Raw genomic sequence first — 21,782 nt, forward strand, 5'->3', positions numbered from 1 at the left:
TTGGTCAGACTCCATTAACAATGCTTGGTCTGAAGGTACAATGACAACACCATGAATCAAAGCCCATAAGCCTGAGGACTGTGTGTGTGTGTGTGTTAGTGTGTAAGAGAGATGGCAGTGCTTTTTGAAATATTCCCCCGCTGGCTGATGTAATTACAGTTCACACAAACCCCCTTTACAGAGAATAGCTGTGATTTCTCACCATTTAACCTATTATTTTATTTCCATTCAAGTGCACTCCTCTAAAATACTTACAAGATTCAGTACTTTGAAAAGCAGCTACGTGGCTGTTATTTAGGGAAGTATTTAGATTGTTAGCTGGTCATTCAAAACTAGTTAGCTAATTATATATTATAGTCTCTTTACAGTATGTACATTTTTCATAGTTTTAACAGTGTTGCTTTGAAGTTGATGAATTTAGAGATGCTGATTCCATAAGATGGTTTTAGCATGCTTGGAACATTAGCCTTAGACCACAATGTCCACAATCCCAAACTGTAACTGCACAAAACTGCAATTCTTGCCCAGAATCAGATACAGTTTGATATGGCTTTCCAGCTTATTCTGCAAAACGGAAGTGAGCTATTTCTCTGAAATTTTATAAAGAATAGTTAACCTAAAAAATGCAAATTTGCTGAAAATGTAGTCACCCTCAGGGAATTCAATCTTCATTGGAACAGATTTGGTGAACTTTAACATTACATCGCTTGCTCACCAATGGATCCTCTGCAGTGAATGGATGCCGGCAGAATGAGAGTCCAAACATCTGATAATAACATCCCAATAATCCAGAAGTAACCCACACAACTTCAGTTCATCAATTAACATCTTGTAAAATGAACATCTGCATGTTTGTAAGAAACAAAACCATTATTAAGGCATTTTAACTTTAAACCGATGCTTCTGGTCAAGATACCAGTATGTAATCCATAATTCATCCTCCAGTGAAAAAAGCTGATCTCCTCTTGTCCTCTCACATCAAAATCAACAAACATATTTGTTTAGATCTGTTTTGGACTGTTTTTGCTTATAAACAGACTGTTTGTGCTTTCCTGTTTGATCTGTACTGTCTTATCCAATGAAGGCACAAAAAGGCCAAAAATATAACTTAAAAATTATTAAGTTATGATTATTGTAATTTCATCGGCTGTTTGGACAAACTTTCCACTTTATTTATCTTAACCATAACTAAAAACATTCTGTGGTAAATTCTTGAATATACCAGCCCAGACGTGTCTGACATAAACATTCAAAAGATTGGCCACTACTGAAATTCTAGAGAAGTCTCTCATACGATCTTGGATACCTGATGCCATCAGTGTGTGTGTGTGTGTGTGAGCTGTAGTCTGAGCCAGTGGAGCAGATGTTGGGTGCTCAGCTTACAAATGACTTTGGAGGATTTCCCAATGAGATGTGGAATGGCTTATTCTCCACCGAGATTTCAAAACAAGGGTCTAAAAATAAAGTCTGTGCTAAGTCTCTCATCAGTGAAGACGATAAAAGCATCAGTCGTGCAGCCCTGAGTTTCAGCCCACAGATTCAGCATGCAGAAGGATTGTCAGCGTGTGTTGGAGTTCAGTGTTTATTTGCAAAATATTTGCATTTCACAAAATTTGAATTGAATCCACCCAAATATGAACATTTGGTTTTAACATCAGGGATGACAAATCCCATGGTTCTTGAGTATCCCAAGAACCATGGATGGATATTATATTATCATCTGTCTTACAAGTATGTGTTGTGACATTCTTAATTAACAAAGAAGGAAAGAAAACTTTTTTTTTCTGTGCAGTAATATTTTATTTAAACTATACATGCCGTGTTAAAAAAAAGTCAACAAAAATATTCTTAAACAATGACTGTAATTATTTACACTTTCACAGTACAGCTTTACAATATCTACACATTAAAATATTCCAGAAAAGAAAAGCTGTATTCCAACTGCCAATGTTTGCACAGTATTAAAAATAAAGACCAGTCTGGTTTCTTTGCACATAGAGTAGTGACTGAACATTAAAGGCTTGAAGTCAGATTGCAGATTTATATTGCAATATACAAGGCAGCTCAACACAGGACAACCTGAACCAGAGCACAGGATCAACTCTCTCTCCTTTAATAAAACTGAACTTTAGCAGGTGATGATGCGCCAGTCTCCGCTCAGCTGCTCTAATACAATCAGAACATGTAAACAAACATGAAGCTTTGGGCTTGATCAGGCAAGTTTCCCCTCAATATACTGAAATTCCCAATAATTTCTCTAATCGTAGATGACCCTCTCAAAAAAACACTCAAATTTCGATTTGACCCCATTAAATTTTGTGAAATATAGTGAGCTGAGAGTCAGGTTATATACATTTTAGATTTACAGTACATTCATTACATGGCATGGCATCATCGCAAATTAGCACCTTCCAGAAATGCATAAGTATAAAATGGCAGGTCCAGCCATATTATGGTCTTCCCATCCAGGGCCGTAACCACTGAAAATATTGAGGGGATGCACCTGCCCCCACTCCAGATATTCAGATTACTGGTCAGTTGGTATGGATTTTGCAATGACCGTTTCCTAAAATTTCACCCTTGGGTTGCATCTCTGCTCATATCCAACCAAAAATTATTTGTTTGATGTTAGTGCAATGTGGAAAACCAAACTGCGCTCTCATTACTTTAATAAGGCACACAAATATACTGATCCAGGTAAACTTACCTTGAAAATATCCACACTTAAATAGCTGTATATTCACAATAACTCTATCACTGGCACGACTCTGCAAGACACACTGGTAGGTATTGCAGTGATTGTACACTTATAGTGAGTATGCAATTGAGGCCTCTGTTCTTTTAAACAATGTATGGAGCTGAAGCTGGGTTTTGTCACAGAGCTGAAAAGTGGTTTGTAGTAAGGAATGTGCTGTTTGCAGTTTTATGTAATACTTTGCCCAGGATTCAAAAAGTAAGCTTTCTGAAATGGTTTAAACTGCAAGGAATATTCAAGAACGTAAAAGGAGACAAAAATGGTCTTGCACTTCATAGACCCAACAGCAGTACTTGGCATGTAGGAAAGGAGAGAGGTTAATCAATGATCTGCCTTACATCATAGTTGAAAATTGACTTTATGGGATTACAAGATTCCCAGTGATTTTCTGAAACTAAAAATGACCAAAGAGAATAATGTACATTTGACCAGCGTGATCCTGTGCTGAGCCTGTGGGTTTAAAAGCTTGATGCAGCTTGACACACAGAACTGTTGCATGGAATGCCACACTGGAGTCTGTTAAACATTGTCATTGTCTACACTTAGCAGCACAAATGTTGAGGGCACTTTTACCCTGTGAGTTTTAAAATCAGTAGTCCAAGCAGGAGCCCTGGACATTTCTTTTGCACACAGAAATGATTAATTAATGTCTTGACTTCTGTGTCCAAACACATCTGATGTTAATGCACCTTAAATGGGATTTAGTTTAATGACAGCGATGACTCAAGCTTGTTCTCAGTTTACTGAAAAAAACATGGTCAATGAATGCACACTGGTTAGCCCCAGGGACTAATCAAACACAGACACGCAACATGTCCCTTTCACTCTGTCTGTCTTCTGGAGAGATATCCAAGCAAGAATATCATATTTTCCAAACAGTCTAACAAATATGGTTCACATTGATGGGGAGAACAGTGCATAGGGAGCATACGCTGCCCGATAGCCGCAGCAACTATGCAGCTGCTTTATGCTGCATGTCAGCTGTGACCTATGACCTCAGGCGTCCCTGCCGCCACTCAAGCGTGACAGGACAACGTCATTGAGAAATAGCACAACTACCCGAAACAGAAGCTCTGGCATCCGATTCATTTCCCTTCATAGGGAACAGAGACTGGCACGCCATATCTCTGCGGGCCAAACACTTTTACTCCCACTGTCCATTCATAGAGTAAGATCCTGCTAAGCATTTCAGTAGCTATACTTGTTTACAGCCCTCATTTGTGCAGTCTGTGGTGCAAAGCCATTGGGTTTGGCTGGCACATCGGGCTTTAACGATGCGGTCCGTTTGATGGATGTTCGTGGTAAAGACCCATGACCACTGTAGCTGCTCTGCCGGGACATGGAAGGTGTCATAGCCATTGGTACCCCGTGAGAGTCTAGTCTAGTGGGTGGGGTAGGAGTTGGGGCCATGTACCCACCTCTGTTCAAACTAGGTTGCCGGGACACTATTACCCCGCCAGGTGAGTGCAGCCCTTTGGGCGGCGAGGAAATGGAGTGTCGCTGGGATGAACTGCGGTGATACCGCTGTCTCTCGAGAGTGCCCATCTGCCCTGTGGGCGATGTTGGTGTAGTTGGCACATCCAGTCTCTTGGTTGGGCTATTCCTGGGTAAAGAGGAAGAGGGAGAGTACAAGGAGGCCTCTCGGCTTGGGACTTTGGGTGGAATCTCCGTTGGGCTTACAATGGGTTCCAGCATTAGGTGCTGTCGGGATTTGGGCATCTCCACCATGATAGCCTTGGGGTTGCTCTCATTGAGGTGCTTCAAGAGGTCATTCAGTGTGTTCTTGGCATCCACAGTACGCCGCTGGTCTTTACGGCCAGATTTGGAACCATGTTGATCACTATTCTGGATCTTCTTTTCTGCCCGAGGCCCTTCAGAAGTACTGAAGGCTGCCCTGTTCTCATGTGTGGCATTGGGCAGTACCACAGCACTGGGGATGTGGGGGCTGCTGACAGTGGAATGGGGTGGGGGACTGGAAGGAAGGTACTGCTGGCTTTTGGGTGGCCCATCTTTGCGGGAGCCACTTATCTTTCCATGAGCTCTCTCCCATTGGTTCTTAATTGGCTGAAGGCTCTTTTGTTGCAGCACTGGTGTGGACTCGGGTGTAGGCAGTGCTGCTAGTTCTGGTGGCTGCCCACTCAAGAGCATCGTCTTAGTGTCTCCGGTGGTTGGCACCTCCCTCCCATTGCTCAACAGGTTGGTGTAAAGTTTGGGAGTATCCATATTGGGTTGGTACTCTTTCACAGGACTGTCGAACAGACCGTTTAGCTTGGCAAAGCTGCCAGTGGAATCAGTGCATGACTGTGCTGACTCTGCATCTTTTTGGATCTTGCGTGGAGTGCGAAGGAAAGCATCTCTATAGCAGTAAACGACCATGCCAGCGATGAATGCACCGAGCAGGAATGCAGCTAACACACAGGAGATAAGGATATTCATATGCACCATCTGGTTAGATTCACCTGCTTGTATTTCCCACACACCTGCAACACAGATAGCCAAATACCATGTTAACTCACTCGCACAGTTGACCACTGAACAACTCTCTCTTTAAGCAAAAAGTCCTTTCCCCCCCGCAAAGGATGCTCAACAATTTGGTGTGAATCGAAAGCATACAACTGTTATTTCCAGCATTTTAGAAGCTTTATAATTAAATCTACCTAGCAAGAAATTCTGAAAATACAATGAGATATCCTGTTATTATATTAGTAAAGGAGGCAAATTAGTAAAGAGGTGTGGTGGAACATTTTATTGCACATGGGTTGCAGTATCAGGTGAGTTAGTATGTTGTTGTTTTACATGAGAGCTTTCCCAAAGAGAATTAAGCCCGCTGTCTTTGTTTAGTACCCGGGGTGAGTGTTGTTAGTGTCGGCATATATTCGAAAGAGTTAGTTGGTGAATAATGTTGCTTGAGAGGTGCTTAAAAGTGTTGCTTAGTGGCAAGGCCTTTGGAATATTTCCTAAAACCCAAAACCATGGGCAGAGAAAGAAAAGGATGAAAGAAGATAAAGATGTAGCCATTTAAGACAGATTGAACAAAAAAATGTAAAAGAAAATGCATTAAACGAAAATATATGTAAAATAAAGTTAAACATGGAGGACAAATCATAGTAACATAAAAGATTTATAAAAGTAGGGAAAAATAAAAATAAAAAGCTTTATACACTGATGGAATCTAAGTATAGCTGCTTGTATCATTTCAATACACTTCAAGACAACTAGGCATTGTGCTGACCCGAAAGTTTTCAAGAGCACTTGCACTCGGAGTCTGCATCCCTACTTTGTTAATGTAGTGTGACTGACTGCAGTATTGCTTATCATGCCATTCTGGTAAGGAATGGGCTGCTATCAGAGATGTATGCACTCTCTCAGTAGACTAGCAGCACTAATAGCAGCTATTACCCAGAATTCCATGCAGCAGCGCAGAGTGCTCTGGTCAAGGCCTTACCCTCCAGCACACCTGGTATATGCTCAACAGAACGTGAAGTGGCTGGGTCATCTTGGAGCACAAATTTCCGTGAGCCAAAGAGTTGGGGAATCTGAGTGGGGATGGTTTGGGGTGATTGTATGGGTTCAGAGGTCGCGGGCACTGTGACTGACGATGATGGCAACTCCATGTCTGTAGCGACAAACAAACTGTTATAGAAACTGAGCCCATGATAGGCGCAACGTAACGATTGGGGTTAGTGCATACTGACAGGATGTCATATGTCAGTTTATAGGATTCATTGAGGCAATTTTTTAGAGATTGACTCTGATGTTATGAACCATTACAGGGAAGTAATGGCTGTGCAGAGTCTCAGGTAAGGAAAATTTCAGCCTGAGAGGAGGGAAAGGATGAAGATTATCTCTAATAGAATGAGGAGACGACAATATAGTCCAGGGAGATGATAAGGTGGAGGCAGCACATATCCATGCAAGAACGAAAGAATGAATGAATGAAATGATGGACAAGCTGGTGCTGAGAGATCAGGTGCCTCTCAATGATAATATGATGAAAAGCACAGGAATAAGGGTAGGTGCAGCAGTAGAGGAGAAAAGAAAGGGAGAAAGATGAACTCAAGGAATGAAATCAGTGCAGTACAGGAAACTAACCAGAGGTTGGGTCGCCATATGATTTGAAATCTGGCGCTGATGTAGTGGCCAAAAATTCTAAAAGAATTAAAGGAACAGGAAATCAGCATAAAATAACAAAAATAAAAGTCTGAAATTATAAAAATGCTAAAATAGTTTTTATTAAATTACAAAAGAATAAAAAAGTGTTTGTTTTCCTCTGGTTTACGCTGTAACGCTCTTTCACTTTCTGTAATGTTAAGGCGGGAGCCTACACAATGTATGTGCAAACATGTGAGTGTTTAATTGTCAGAGGAATTAGTATGATGTTTGTGTCATATGTGTTAATTTCAGTCAGCTGAGAGTGTGAGGGGGTTATTGATGTCACAACTTCTAACTAATGTTTCTGAAAAGGGGCACGTGTTGATGAGCTCACCATGACAATCGCCGAGGTGAGCTGTGTTGCCGTATTCAACATCTTGCTCATAACCAGTTCTGCAAAACAGGAAAAAGAGTAATAAGATATTGAGTTTGTACTTAGGATGCAAGTTTTGGCCATCATCATTAATATATACTGTATTGCCTGTTTTTTGTTTTGTTTTTTTAAACAGCAGGTATCAAAACATAAAATATATGTTTCATGAAGAAAAGTGAAAGAATCTAGCTCAGTTTTGTAGGAAATCGGTTGCCAGTGATGATTGTTCAGTTTAGTGTTCTCAGTATGTCCTCCTTGCATTTTCTAGTTAAATCTGAATAATTTTGTGATTGACTTACTGCACAGCTGCAGGAATGCGCTCACAAGCTCCATGTGACATCCAGCCGCAGTAGGGGTCTCTAGATGCAATACAAGACCTGCAACACACCAAGAATATTGTTTATACCAACACAATATGAAAAATAAACACACTACACAATGGTTAAAGAGGTTTTGTGCTGTTCAGACTACAAAAATTAAACATACTTGAATTGCATATGCCAAAAAAAAAATATTTTGCTGCCTGTATAAACAGTGTTGCATTCAGGACTCACTTTTGACAGGAACTGTGTCGTTCACAGCGGCTGAGTGGTATTCTGACCACACAGCTGGAAAAGGCCACATAGAGTGTGTGGGTGTCTTTATCTAGATGGAAAGACAGAATTCGCCGATCGTCCTCATTGCTGGATAAACACCTGGGAGAAAAACAGAACAGACGGAGGAAGATGGTGAAGAACAGATAAATCACATGTTATCGGATCTATCCGTCAGTCACTGTTTTCTTCAGTCACAGTTCAGCAGAAGGATAACAAAAACCACACACACTGATGAGGGAGAATGAAAACATTTCACTTTCACATTAAACAGATCTAATCTCATCTCAAAGGATCCAAAATATTCATTCAGGTCACAATTTGGGACTCATTACTGAGTAAATAGCCAAGACTGCTTCATAAAATGACTCTGGTGTCTACAAATACGTTTCCCACAATTTAAAGTCAAAGAGAATGTGCCTAGAGACTAATCATGAGATAATTATAGGATGAGAACATACTTGGCTTGGTTGAAAACATCGATCTCCTCTAATAGGATGCTGTCATTCAAAGACAGTGGGGACGTCTTAGCCAGAACTTTTAGGACCATGCCTGCCTCAGAGCCAATGAAAACCACCGTGTAATTCTTCTGGGGTCCTGCAGTGTTATCAACGGCGAGTGCCGTGAGCCTGTACCTACAAAGACAAAGGAAAAACAGGGCCGCTTTTCAGTTGCAAGGAGACGCCTAATTTACAACAGCTTAACTTGAGCTGACACAGGACAAAACATGTTGAAACGTGACATCTATCAAGACCTGAGCTAGTTAAATTAGGCGTGCCAGTTGTTTAGAATGTGAAACCAACGCTCTTTGCTGGGAGGGTTATAAAATGTTTACCCGATACTTATTTAACAGCTGACATTGGGTCAAGATGGCAAACTGTTCAGTGTGTTGTATTGTAATTATATGTTTTTATGTAAAAATCTGTGCTAGTATTAGATTTCTTTCTGATGGATTTTTCAGACTGGCCTGAATGGTGGCACTGTGTCCGTACCTGACTCTTGTTTTGGTGAACCACGGTTCGTCTCCAATGGAGGGGACTGAGGCGTCCATGAGTGGGTGTGACTTAATGAACTGAAGGGTCTCGTCTGGAAACTCGATTGAGGTTTTGTAAGACTCTGCAGAACCATGTCCCGCACAGCAGCCAGGTCTGAAAAGACAAAACACACACACATGCAGTTCTGGTTGAGGGAAAGAGGGCAGAGCCATGTGCCACATGCCTGTAAATCTATACCCGCCTCCATATGGCCACTGCACACATAGGTTAAATATGCAGCATGTCCAATTATCGCTTGTTAATTATTAATGTCACAATGATTAGCCCGTCACGCACTAGTGCGTGCACCAACCTGGGCTTTGGCAGCTTCTCCTCTGGAAATGGCGTCCACACTGAATCTGGCGTCTTTTGCTCTTTGAAACGGCCATGGAATGCATTCTCAATGTCCACCATGGAGAACGCACACACCGCAGAGCCAGGGATACTGAATAAGTCAGAAACAGCGGCATTAGCGCTATTTAGCCTGTTTCCATGTGAAGATTTTGTGGAAAGGATTGTGGCAAGCTTTACCTGTTCAACTGGGTGGTGAAAACTCCAACCACAGAAGGCACCCCATTAATGTCGATGATATCCGTAATAGCCTGGAGGACGTCAAAGTAGAAAAACGATTCTCCAGGAACGGAACAGTTCAGGCGAGCCTTAACAAAAGATGTCCAGTGTTTTTCCAGCACCCGCTGAGACCCTCCCATGTCATTTTTACAGATCCGAGCCACTCTGGAGTAAATCGCCTGCAGCGAGAGAAAAATAGCGGGAGAAACTCAGCATCGCTCTCTAAATAATAGAACTATCTCCCCAGTGGCTAAGTTGAATCTAAATATACGCAAGACATTTTTATTTTTTTATCTTAGAACAAAACTGCAGTGTGCTAGAGGGCTTGAATTAGCACCATGTAACCATCTTAATAATTCACTACTGTAAAACCTGCTCTCGATGCAGGTGTTGATTGCAATATTAACTAAACTTAAATATTCATTAGTCTGTGGTATAAAGAAGTCGTTATATAGGCCAATTTAAAGCAAATCCTGAGGCAATGGATGATATATTGACCCTCTGGGACAAACATTAATCTCTAAATAAATGCCTATGAATACTACATTAACATACAAATCAGAACTACATTAATACAGCTCAGAAACCATGGTATTACCATCTGATACCATCACTAATACCATGGTACATTAATTTTTGTGTGTGTTTTGTGAACATCTGTAGCAATGTTAGCATTGTGCACTACATTGCGAGTCATACCTTTCCCAAGTTGTTGTGCTCAGCAGCGATTTCTCTGAAAAAGAAGTAGACAAAATCCCCATAATCCACGGCGTGGAGAAAATGTGGCTCTGGAAGAGAAAGAGAGAGAAGCATTAGCATCCCCGCCGCTGACCTCAAGTTAAATTTTGATGCGTTTTTGTTGGAATGGCTGAGTGTTGACCTAGTTTGTGCCACAGGAAGCTGGATTTTACATCAACAACCGCCATTTTCTGTTCTCCCACACCGACTCATTTCTTTAAGGTACGGTTCAAGTTATAGGTCAGATGTGTACTGGGTTCAACAAGGTTTGCATAAAATGCTGACTAGCATGTATGTTAAGCAGACAAGCGAGAGTTTCTGTACCTTTTAACCACTTGGAGTCATACTTGATGGTGCGAAGAGCAGAACCATCTCCCATGCTGCGATAAATCACAGCATCGCTGGCCAGGAAGTCTGCCACCGTCGCTGAGTACAGTTTACCATCTATGACATAAATATGTGAGCTTAAATCACACTTCAGCATCATTACGCAACTACATACAATTCAAGCAATGTACTTGGAATTCAGCACACATTTGCAGAACACTAAACGCCTATCCACACCAAGAACGAAACAGAAAAGCGAAACAAATCTCAGAGGAAAGGTCTATTTAGACCAAACGAAAAAAACAAAAAAACACTGGTCATTTTTAAATGCAAGAGATAATGAACAAGATATAAAATTTTTACTTCCTTGCACCTGCTCTTTTATATGTCCCAGGTACTGAAAAAAAAGAAATTCTGCTATCTAAATAATAATAATAATAATAATGAATACAGTTTCTTGTTTTAACCATATATCTAATTAAATTTAGTGAGTTTAATGCTTAAAATATTTTGATATTTGAACTAGCAAACAAGACAAAAATACAGATTAAGAGTTTTTTTGCAGTATGTGGCCTGTACAGACTCATTCAGATGCATGTGTGGTATCAAAGTGTACTAATTCTCGCCGGGTTGTGCCGTTCCTGTCTGTAGCCTATACTAAAAGAGCTGGCGTGAAGACAGGACGTTCGCGTGGCATCTGATTTATGTGCAACATCAGTCTCGGCTCTCATTGGAGCGTTAATTTTATCCAAAACCTTTAAAATTCATGGCAAAGTTATTCATCATCCTCCTCATTATCCTGACAGCTCTCATACTTTTACTTTACTTTACTTTTAGTCATTTAGCAGACACTTTTATCCAAAGCGACTTACAAATAAGAAAAAGTAATTAAAACTAAAAGCTAAAACTCTATAAATACTATATATATACACACATTAAGAAAAATAAAATAAATTAAATAAAAATCACAAATGCATACAACAACATCATACCAGCAAACAGGGCAACGTTCGTCTGCTTGGCGTCAAACGGGCATCGGGCCAAACCGCTGATCTCTTCCCCATCAAACTCCAAGTTATCCAACTAAATAAGAGAGAGAAATAGAGTCCTTATCTTCATTTTACTGTAAAACTGCTCCCATTCATATTAACCAGTCACTTATTAAAAGCAAAACAACAGGCAGACAATCACGTAGGCCTTATAAACAGCGTGACCTACCCTGTAGTAACGGCACATGGGGTTGAAGCCATTTGTTCCGCAGATGAACACAAGATCATCGTTTCTCGGAACCAGGACTTTAATGAAATTATGGCACTCATCCTGAGAGGAAGACAAGACAGTGAGATTTATGGTCGCTTCAGTGCTGTAAATAACACAGAACCAGTGACAAGTGATTTATGCTGAAAAGCTGGAGGACTCACTCTGTGCTTTCCCTTCATGGCACATGTCTCCCTGTCCGCCTGCCCCGACCGCCACGTCAGCTTCTGTAACATCACACACCATCACCATTAGACACAGCTTCCCACCCGCACACTCTTAATCATTAATTTGAACTAGCAAACAAGACAAAAATACAGATTAAGAGTTTTTTTGCAGTATGTGGCCTGTACAGACTCATTCAGATGCATGTGTGGTATCAAAGTGTACTAATTCTCGCCGGGTTGTGCCGTTCCTGTCTGTAGCCTATACTAAAAGAGCTGGCGTGAAGACAGGACGTTCGCGTGGCATCTGATTTATGTGCAACATCAGTCTCGGCTCTCATTGGAGCGTTAATTTTATCCAAAACCTTTAAAATTCATGGCAAAGTTATTCATCATCCTCCTCATTATCCTGACAGCTCTCATACTTTTACTTTACTTTACTTTTAGTCATTTAGCAGACACTTTTATCCAAAGCGACTTACAAATAAGAAAAAGTAATTAAAACTAAAAGCTAAAACTCTATAAATACTATATATATACACACATTAAGAAAAATAAAATAAATTAAATAAAAATCACAAATGCATACAACAACATCATACCAGCAAACAGGGCAACGTTCGTCTGCTTGGCGTCAAACGGGCATCGGGCCAAACCGCTGATCTCTTCCCCATCAAACTCCAAGTTATCCAACTAAATAAGAGAGAGAAATAGAGTCCTTATCTTCATTTTACTGTAAAACTGCTCCCATTCATATTAACCAGTCACTTATTAAAAGCAAAACAACAGGCAGACAATCACGTAGGCCTTATAAACAGCGTGACCTACCCTGTAGTAACGGCACATGGGGTTGAAGCCATTTGTTCCGCAGATGAACACAAGATCATCGTTTCTCGGAACCAGGACTTTAATGAAATTATGGCACTCATCCTGAGAGGAAGACAAGACAGTGAGATTTATGGTCGCTTCAGTGCTGTAAATAACACAGAACCAGTGACAAGTGATTTATGCTGAAAAGCTGGAGGACTCACTCTGTGCTTTCCCTTCATGGCACATGTCTCCCTGTCCGCCTGCCCCGACCGCCACGTCAGCTTCTGTAACATCACACACCATCACCATTAGACACAGCTTCCCACCCGCACACTCTTAATCATTAACAATGTACTACACCATGGGCAGGGACAGAAAGACAGAAACAGAAACCTAGCGATTTACAAAAAGTGCTGCCATGACTGGAATTGGAACTAAGATGAACTTTACTTGTCACACCTCGTTGGGACAAGAGCACTTTGGTCATAAATTAATTTACTGTGAACCCACCCTGTATGGAATAATCTCATTCCTGTAGGACTCTCTCAGACTCACTAAATACACCTGGTCCCTGCGAGAGAGAGAGAGAGAGAGAGAGAGAGAGAGAGAGAAATAATTGGTTTACACACAAATTACTACTCATAGTTCTACTGTTCATCAACCAGCTCATCTGAACTGTCTCGCTTTCACATCCTGTGCTGACTTACCTGCCTGCGATGAAAAGCGTATCATGTATCTTGGTCATCAGCTGAAAGTCCAGTCTGTGCTGAGATTCGTTGCCAGAGGGGCGTCCACGGAACACGGGGTACTGTCGTGCATCTGCAGAACAAACAGATGCGCCGTTATTCAGTATTAGCGTCAACAGAGATCGATGTAGTGGCAATTGCATGTTAAACAGCCCTGAAGAAAGATTTTGCTAAAGTAATGAATATTACACCAGCAGGTCCCACATTGATGTCCAGCGAATGCACTGTCAGCATGCTGGAGCGTTTTCTCACTGCAGAGCACAGCAGCGCTAATGCAACGACTCTATTTGTGTATGTCTTCTTCCAAAGAATGTGGATGGCTGTTTCTTCAAAAAAAATACAGGCACTTTCATGTCCCAAAAATGTCCATGCCTTACCATCATTTATTTTTGCAACCTTTCAAATTACTTATTGTGCTTTTATTGGTTTAATCTAGTACCAAACCCAGACTTTCAATATTGAACTAGAAACATCCATTATAAAAATATATTATTTATTCGTATAATATTAGATTATTATAATGTTGTTTATTAAAACAAGAATGAAACAAGCCATTTCAATATTTAAATATTCTCAAAATGTTCCATATTTTCTTTCATTTGTGATGTAATTTCCAGCACAAATAATTTAGCTACTAAAGTTTATTTTTAAGTTAGTGTTAGTCAAAAGTGTCAATGAAGAAAATGTTTAGGATAAAATAGAGACCTAAAACATGAAAATATGTGTATAAGAAAAAAAACATGGATAAACATCAATTTAATTTGAGAATATTATCATATATTTTAGAATATTATTGTCTGCCCAAGTGTAATTTTGTTAAATTATGAAAAAAGTGTGTTTTTGTGGCTCCTTTTTTCCTTTGAAAAAAAAATAATAATAATAATCCATTCTGTGTTGTATGTATATCCACTAGCCATTGCTTATGGGAAATGTGATGCACTAGTGAGAGTGTAAAAAAAGTGTGCTTAATGGCAGTTTACTTTCTAAAAGCCTGCAGTGCCAAAGGTGCCTCTAGTTGAAGAACCTTTTTTTAAGAACTTGATAAAGATTTTATGCAGATGGTGACAATTCAGAAACAATGTGGTGTCTGCTGGTTCTTACAGTGTCGGTCCACAACGTCTAAAGGGATGTTGTCCTCAGGAAAGCTCACAGCCTCCAGATGGGACACCAACAACAGCAGTAGCAGTAGGTCAATCGTCAGTTCTCGCCACCCCATTGCTGGCACAGAGGTCACACACCTCCTGTACTGCACTTATGTAAATGTTACCTGCAACATACACAAATGCATGCAGTCAACACCATCAGCCACTATTTATAACTACTTCCTCTTTTTTTTTTGCATGACCTCTGTCAGGATTTGCTATGTAGATTAGAATGTCTGGTTTTTGTGTGTACGCATGTAGGTCCACTCCCAACAGATCATTTAGTGTGTGTGTGTATATGTGCGTGTGTATTTGGCATCTGTCCATGAGAGGAAGGTCAAAAAACAGACAGAGAGGGGGTGGAAAGCGAGCGCTTAAAGGGTTAGTTCAGTCAAAAATGAAAATTACCCCATGATTTACTTACCCTCAAGCCATTCTAGATGTATATGACTTTCTTCTTTCAGACAAATACAATCAGAGTTATATTAAATAATGTTTAGGCTAACCCATGCTTTATAATTGGAGTGGATGGTAGCCCAAAATTTCAAGTCCAAAAAACTGCACCCATCGATTATAAAAGTTAATAGTTTTATATTAAGTTAATAAAAGTTAATTAAAAGTTAATAAAAAACTTCAGAAGTTTTTGTAAGAAACATATCCATATTTTACAACTTTATAAACCTTATTCTCTAACTTCTGCTAACTGTCGTATGTGTGTTCACGAGAGAGTGGCGTCCAGTGGATGATGTTGGGCGTAGACGTAGCATAAGCTCTGGTGAGAATATGCGATCAAAAAACAGACAGAGAGGGGGTGGAAAGCGAGCGCTTAAAGGGTTAGTTCAGTCAAAAATGAAAATTACCCCATGATTTACTTACCCTCAAGCCATTCTAGATGTATATGACTTTCTTCTTTCAGACAAATACAATCAGAGTTATATTAAATAATGTTTAGGCTAACCCATGCTTTATAATTGGAGTGGATGGTAGCCCAAAATTTCAAGTCCAAAAAACTGCACCCATCGATTATAAAAGTTAATAGTTTTATATTAAGTTAATAAAAGTTAATAAAAAACTTCCGAAGTTTTTGTAAGAAACATATCCATATTTTACAACTTTATAAACCTTATTCTCTAACTTCTGCTAACTGTCGTATGTGTGTTCACGAGAGAGTGGCGTCCAGTGGATGATGTTGGGCGTAGACGTAGCATAAGCTCTGGTGAGAATATGCGAGTCTTGTGAGAAAAAAGTTTTGTTGAGAAACAGCAAAGGAAAACCAGTGTCCTCTTGGCTTATATTGAAATCGTTTTGTACTACTAATTTGTGACTGGTGTTTTGTTTTGCTCTCTCCTCTGCGCTTCCACGTTCGTCACTTCCGTGTTCGTCACCGCGTTTGCCTACGTGCTAAGTCATCGTGCTATGTGCTCCGATTGTATTCGTCTGAAAGAAGAATGTCATATACACCTAGGATGGCTTGAGGGCAAGTAAATCAAGGGATAATTTTAATTTTTGGGTGAACTATCCCTTTAAGACACCACAAAAGCTAGCTCTGATACACACTTAAACACATACACTGTATTTAAGGATGTATTTTGTGTACTATTAAGTGTGCATGCGTGTGTTTGGATTGAGTACAATAATGGGGAGTGTGTTTGCTGTGCCTGGCACAGAAGTCTCCAAATGAACTTTCAAACAGGAAGATTTTCAGAGGTCTGCATGCTGTGGTTGGGGTCTTATCCTGGAGAGACAATCATTTGTGCATATTAATGAGAAGTGTAAAGTCAAATATTTATATAAAGCTACAGATTATTCATGCCAGCAAAGCCCGAACGGATATAAACTATTTACATGGAGACAACAAACAGCTTGGCAGAAAGAGAGAGAGTGTCACGATTCGCTGTGGGAGGAACGAGAGAGAAACGTGCAGTACAAGCAAAAGTCTTTAATCCAGGAATCACAGGGGATAATCCACAACAGGAACATGGGAAACACACGACATCCAACAAGTAGACCCGACAAAACCAAACTGAACAGACTGGGGCTTATAAACACAGGGCAATCAGGGGAACACAGGTGCATGGAATCATAAAGTAATCAAAAATTTATGGAAAAAGACCATAAAAGGAAACACAGGAAGAACTACGGAGGCAAAATGGGTCCAAAAATCTGACAGAGAGTGAGTGAGTCAGGCCTCAACCACTTCCTGAGTGAGTCCCGCCACACATGCTTGCATACAGTATTGACATTTTAGCAATTAGCGGCCCTGTGCACCTGCACCCATGCTGTAATATGCATATGCTGCCTGTACCACCCTGCTATTATTGATTAGCTGTTGATTGATCAGTTCTCAATTAATCAGCTGAATGGGACGTGGCCTGGGGAAATTATCCAACTGAAATACGATCCACAGTCTTTCAAGGAAAAAGAGATTCTCTGCTCATCTGTTGCCATAATGGATCTCCATTTCTACAGACTGACTACAAGTGATTCTGGGCTATCATGCTTTGATCGGATCAATAGAAATGACTCTTTCTCTGGCAATTTTTTATATGAGATGAGAGAAAAGGTTGATGATATGAGAAGACGAAGTTATGAAAAGAGACGGAGAGACAAAATACAAGCTGAGAATAGAAGACAAGAAAAGAAAGGAAAAAAATTAAAAAGGGAGGGAAAAAGGCAAGATGAGACGAGGTGAGAAAAGAAAAGGTCAAGATGAGAAAAAGGAAAGAAGAGGTGCTGAGACAAGCATGAGAGACAAGATAAGATGAAAAGAAGAGACAAGATGAGAAGACAAGAGACAAGACAAGGCAAGAATTGAAGCAAGGAGAAGAGCTGAGAGGCTAGATGAGAATTGAACATATGAGACAAGAAGTGAAAAAGGAAAGAAAAGATGAGATGAGAAAAGAAAGGGTTGAGATTAGAAGAAGAAGACAAGAGGAGCTGAGACGAGATACAAATTGTATAGACAAGAAGGACACACCAGATGAGATGAGACAAGTATGAGAGACGAGACGAGACAGGAACAAAATTAATAAGGAGAGGCAAGACAAGACCAGAGCCAAGAGAAGGAGAGACAAGATGAAAAAAAGAGACAAGACGAGGCAAGAATTGAAAAAAAGAGAGGCAAGGACAGGACATGAGACAGGGATGAGACACTAGATGAAAATAAAACAGATGATACAAGAATGGAAGGGGACAAGATGAGAAAAAACAGACAAGAGAAGCTGAGACAAGACACTACAGATACTATGAGAAGGACACACCAGATTACATTAGAGAAGAATGAGATGAGAGGAGAAGGAGAGACAAGATGAGACCAAAAGTGAAGGAAAGACATGATGAGAAGAAAAGAGGCAAAATTAGGCAAGAACTGAAGCAAGGAGACGCAAGGAAAAACATATGAGACAGGGATGAGAGACAAAATAAAAACCAGAACAGATGATTCCAGAAAAAAAAGAAGAGAAGAAAAGATGACAAGGTGGAAAATGGAGAGAAGATGGAGAAGGACAGAAAGAAAGAGAACAAACAAGATGAGGAAGACACACTGGATGAGATGAAACAAGCATGAGAGACAATATGAGATGAGAAGAGAATGATCAAAATGAACACAAGATGAGAAAAGGAGAAGGAGATGAGACAAAAATGAAGATGAAGTTGCCCTTGCCCATGTGAGCTTGAGTGATTAAAAGCTTTAATGTTTGGACACTCAGTGGAAGTCAAAGGTCAAGGGGTCAAAAAATGTGTCCATCATAATCGAGTTCCAAATGAATTTCTTTTCCCAAGTGCATCCTTTATCTGTACAGAAGTGCACACATCATCAGAATGGCGCTCTTGGAGGGGTCGGGAAACACCGTATGGATTAAGTGATGTGTACAAGAGGAGCCCCAGTTTAATACAGCACTGAGAGTCTAATCACAGCTTCACAGCGCCGTATCGTTTCCTCCGCCTGGATATTACATCAAGAAATAAAGAAGGATATTTCCAGCACCCTGGAACATATTCATTGTCAATGACAGAAATTCCTCACAAGCTCTAATCATTATTCATAGAAACACCACAGGGAGTCACGCAGACACGCTACAATACCACAACAATTCCTGCGCACGAAAAACACCAGGCTTGGGCAAAGAGAGCAAGGGAAACCTAATGCAAAACAGAAACAAAGGACATACAAAGGTCAGCCGTCTTGAATTTATTTTCAATATACAGCGAGCGCAACGTGTTTTCTATTGAATGACTTGGTTTGGTTTTCCTTTCTTGCCCTCCAGTGTATGAGCCTGGACAGGCCCTGCGTGGAGAGAGGCGACTAGTCACGCAACCTGTTAGTGTTTAGCTGCTCCCCGGCTGCTCTCATTACAGCCTCTCTCTCTGCAACGCAATCACACTCTCGTTGATGTTTTTGGCTGCGTTTCCCGGGATGCTGGCACGCTGCTTGTGCTGGCAGGTCGTTCCAGTAAGATTGCCTGCAGCAGATCCACCCAGCGCCCGCCCGCGAGTGTCCAGCTGCAGGAAATGCGACAGTGAAGGCCAAAAGAAATGAACAAAGCCAGTCGGTGACGCTCTGTGGCTTCAGTTAACCTTGTGAAATAAATGCTCCCCAATGGAAAAAATCTATGCAGCTAAGGTTAGTTTAATGCATCCTGATGCAGGAGAGAATTATGTCACTTAAGTGAGGAGTTGCATTTCACAATCACTTTGATTTAGTTTAACATGAACCCTGCAGCTCTGCCTGAGGCCTGACACTGAGAAGGAAGGTGAAAGAATTAATCAACAGAAGCTCTAAAATAGCGTTGGCCAGTATGATCGTATATACCACACGATGGGAGAAATGTGCCAGATGCTAGAGAATCTGTGCTATACCATGGTAGCATTATTTACACATAAGAGCAAAAGAAGAAACATGGAAAAATGTGACAGTGCAGAGAAGGGACGTGTGCCAAACTTGTTTTTGAACTTGTATTTACAGTAAGTTTAGAACTAGGAATTAAAGGTATTTGTTAAGCACACCACAAAACAGAGTTTGATAATGTATGATTGCCAATCAACATTCCCAGGTTTCTGCATTATATAAAACAAAACTAATTTGTGGTCACAGGTCTGCGTATCTTGTATACACACACACTCACAAGGTTTGTTTTTGTGAAAAGTGGGGACATCCCATAGGCGTAATGGTTTTTATACTGTACAGACCGTATATTCTATTGCCCTTTACCAACCCTACCCCTAAACCTACCCCTTACAGGAAACTGTGCTATTTCAGATTTTCAATACACTCCATTCTGTGTGATTTATAAGCATTTTGAAAAGTGGGGACATGGGGTAATGTCCTGAAAAGTCACCTTCTCCTTGTAATACCTATGTCATACCTTTGTCATTATACAAATTTATGTCCTCATTTGTCACAAAAACGTGCGCGCACACACACACACACACACACACACACACACACACACACACACCCACACACACACACACACACACACACACACACACACACACACACACACACACACACACACGTTTACTTAGCTATCTACATAGGGACATTACATAGACTTATATTGTTTTTATATACAGATAGTTATACACTTTTTAAGCTACCCACCCCTACCCCTAACCCTACCCCTCACAGAAAACTTTACTATATTTTTATACCAGTTTTACAAATGAGGACGTCCCCAAATGGAGGTTTTTGACAATTTTGTCAGGTTTTTGCTCACTTTTGGGTACAAATTTGTCCCCAAAATATGGTTCAGTAGGTACACACACACACACACACACATATGTGTGTATATACACATTATATTTTGCATTGTGCTGTGGTATTGTCAGAATTTTGAGTCCGAACTATAATGTTTGTTTTACAGTTTTTCATTTCAAGAGGTATTGTATAAAATCTATAAAAAGTTATACAAGTATACTTAAAACAATCCATATGCAATATATAAACAAACATGCAGTCACAATCGCATATATCAGATATTTTACACTGACCTGTGGCAATGTGACTCATCAGATCTGAATTTAGTATCAGTTTAATAAAATTCTGACTATAAGTCAGACACACCATTCTTTATGAATAATTATATATTTTGGTTTGTGTCCAAATGTAACATTTCTATAAATTAATACATAATAATCTAGTCAGTTAATTATCTTTTGTTTGTAATGTATATAAATAACTGGATTATGCACATAAGAACTATAACTTTAACTGACTAACTAATATATATATATATATATATATATATATATATACACAACAGTTTGTTCTGGTTCTCAAATCTGATTGGTTGAGAACCGTGAGCTATTGTACTGGTATCGCTACAGGAAATAAAACATAATTTATTTTTAACCTTAGGCATACACGACTTTCTGGCGAATGTGAATCTAGCAGCCTGTGTGAAATGCGCTAGGCTGTACTATTCTGCATCAGTACAAATACGTGCACGTGTTGCGCGTGTTTTGCTTGCTTGAGTGTTTCTGCATTATATGAGTGGCTTTGGAATATAAATCGCAGCAGGTTTCAGATGAAAAAAAAAACGCGGCTTCTATTTCTTCCCTTCATTATTACAGCAAAGCACGTGATTACAGTACTAAGCCGCTGCAATGGAGCAGCTCTAATGCTATTAAATTAAAGATGATGTACCATAGAGCAAAAAAAAGAACAGTGAAGAGCAAAAAAATGAACAGTGAAAGTAACAAAAACTTGTAAAATACATTTTAATGGGCATACTTAAGTGTGAAAATAACCAAAGGACATAGAGTCAAACCAAAAATTATTCAGAGACCAGATATAATTTTTGATATTTTTTTACTAGTGGGTGCAGGACACTATAGTTCATTTATAGTGAGGATAGCAAAATAAAGTAAACTGTGACAAATTATACCCAACATTTCTTCATACAGTGGACTATCAGTAAAACAAATTTGGGACCAAAACTTATTCAGACCGAGTCTGGGGGAAAAAAAAACTGAAGTTCAGGTTTGCATGAAGTTGGGTGACAGCATGCCCAGGAGATATGCTGTCATTAAGGCTAAGGCTTGCCCGACTAAGTATTGATAGTTGTGTAAATACTGTCATACTAACAGCTGTCTAATTTTTGGTTGATTGTAATCCATTA

General features: G+C 40.0%; 1 protein-coding gene across 5 annotated transcripts in view; it reads right to left on the bottom strand.

Annotated features, from left to right (window-relative positions):
- Positions 1 to 1,782: 1,782 nt before the first annotated feature.
- Positions 1,783 to 21,782, bottom strand: part of LOC107557846 (semaphorin-6D-like) — a 44,250-nt gene continuing 24,250 nt past the window's right edge. The window contains exons 2-19 of one of the 5 annotated variants that reach the window (XM_016241408.1): positions 14,621 to 14,786; positions 13,481 to 13,592; positions 13,284 to 13,344; positions 12,995 to 13,057; positions 12,792 to 12,893; positions 12,566 to 12,656; positions 10,540 to 10,659; positions 10,177 to 10,265; positions 9,439 to 9,656; positions 9,221 to 9,352; positions 8,866 to 9,021; positions 8,335 to 8,508; positions 7,835 to 7,975; positions 7,580 to 7,657; positions 7,242 to 7,300; positions 6,848 to 6,904; positions 6,213 to 6,371; positions 1,783 to 5,235 (exon numbers count right to left, since the gene is read on the bottom strand). In XM_016241408.1, the coding sequence (XP_016096894.1) occupies positions 3,944 to 5,235; positions 6,213 to 6,371; positions 6,848 to 6,904; positions 7,242 to 7,300; positions 7,580 to 7,657; positions 7,835 to 7,975; positions 8,335 to 8,508; positions 8,866 to 9,021; positions 9,221 to 9,352; positions 9,439 to 9,656; positions 10,177 to 10,265; positions 10,540 to 10,659; positions 12,566 to 12,656; positions 12,792 to 12,893; positions 12,995 to 13,057; positions 13,284 to 13,344; positions 13,481 to 13,592; positions 14,621 to 14,735 (3,219 nt within the window). In that variant the 5' untranslated portion in view covers positions 14,736 to 14,786 and the 3' untranslated portion in view covers positions 1,783 to 3,943. Of the gene's footprint in view, positions 5,236 to 6,200; positions 6,372 to 6,847; positions 6,905 to 7,241; positions 7,301 to 7,579; positions 7,658 to 7,834; positions 7,976 to 8,334; positions 8,509 to 8,865; positions 9,022 to 9,220; positions 9,353 to 9,438; positions 9,657 to 10,176; positions 10,266 to 10,539; positions 10,660 to 12,565; positions 12,657 to 12,791; positions 12,894 to 12,994; positions 13,058 to 13,283; positions 13,345 to 13,480; positions 13,593 to 14,620; positions 14,787 to 21,782 lie in introns of all 5 variants that reach the window. The other 4 variants (XM_016241407.1, XM_016241409.1, XM_016241411.1 and 1 more) reach the window with 4 other exon arrangements.

This window comes from Sinocyclocheilus grahami, unplaced genomic scaffold (assembly GCF_001515645.1).
Source record: "Sinocyclocheilus grahami isolate Dianchi unplaced genomic scaffold, SAMN03320097.WGS_v1.1 scaffold621.1, whole genome shotgun sequence".
Lineage (NCBI taxonomy): Eukaryota > Metazoa > Chordata > Actinopteri > Cypriniformes > Cyprinidae > Sinocyclocheilus > Sinocyclocheilus grahami.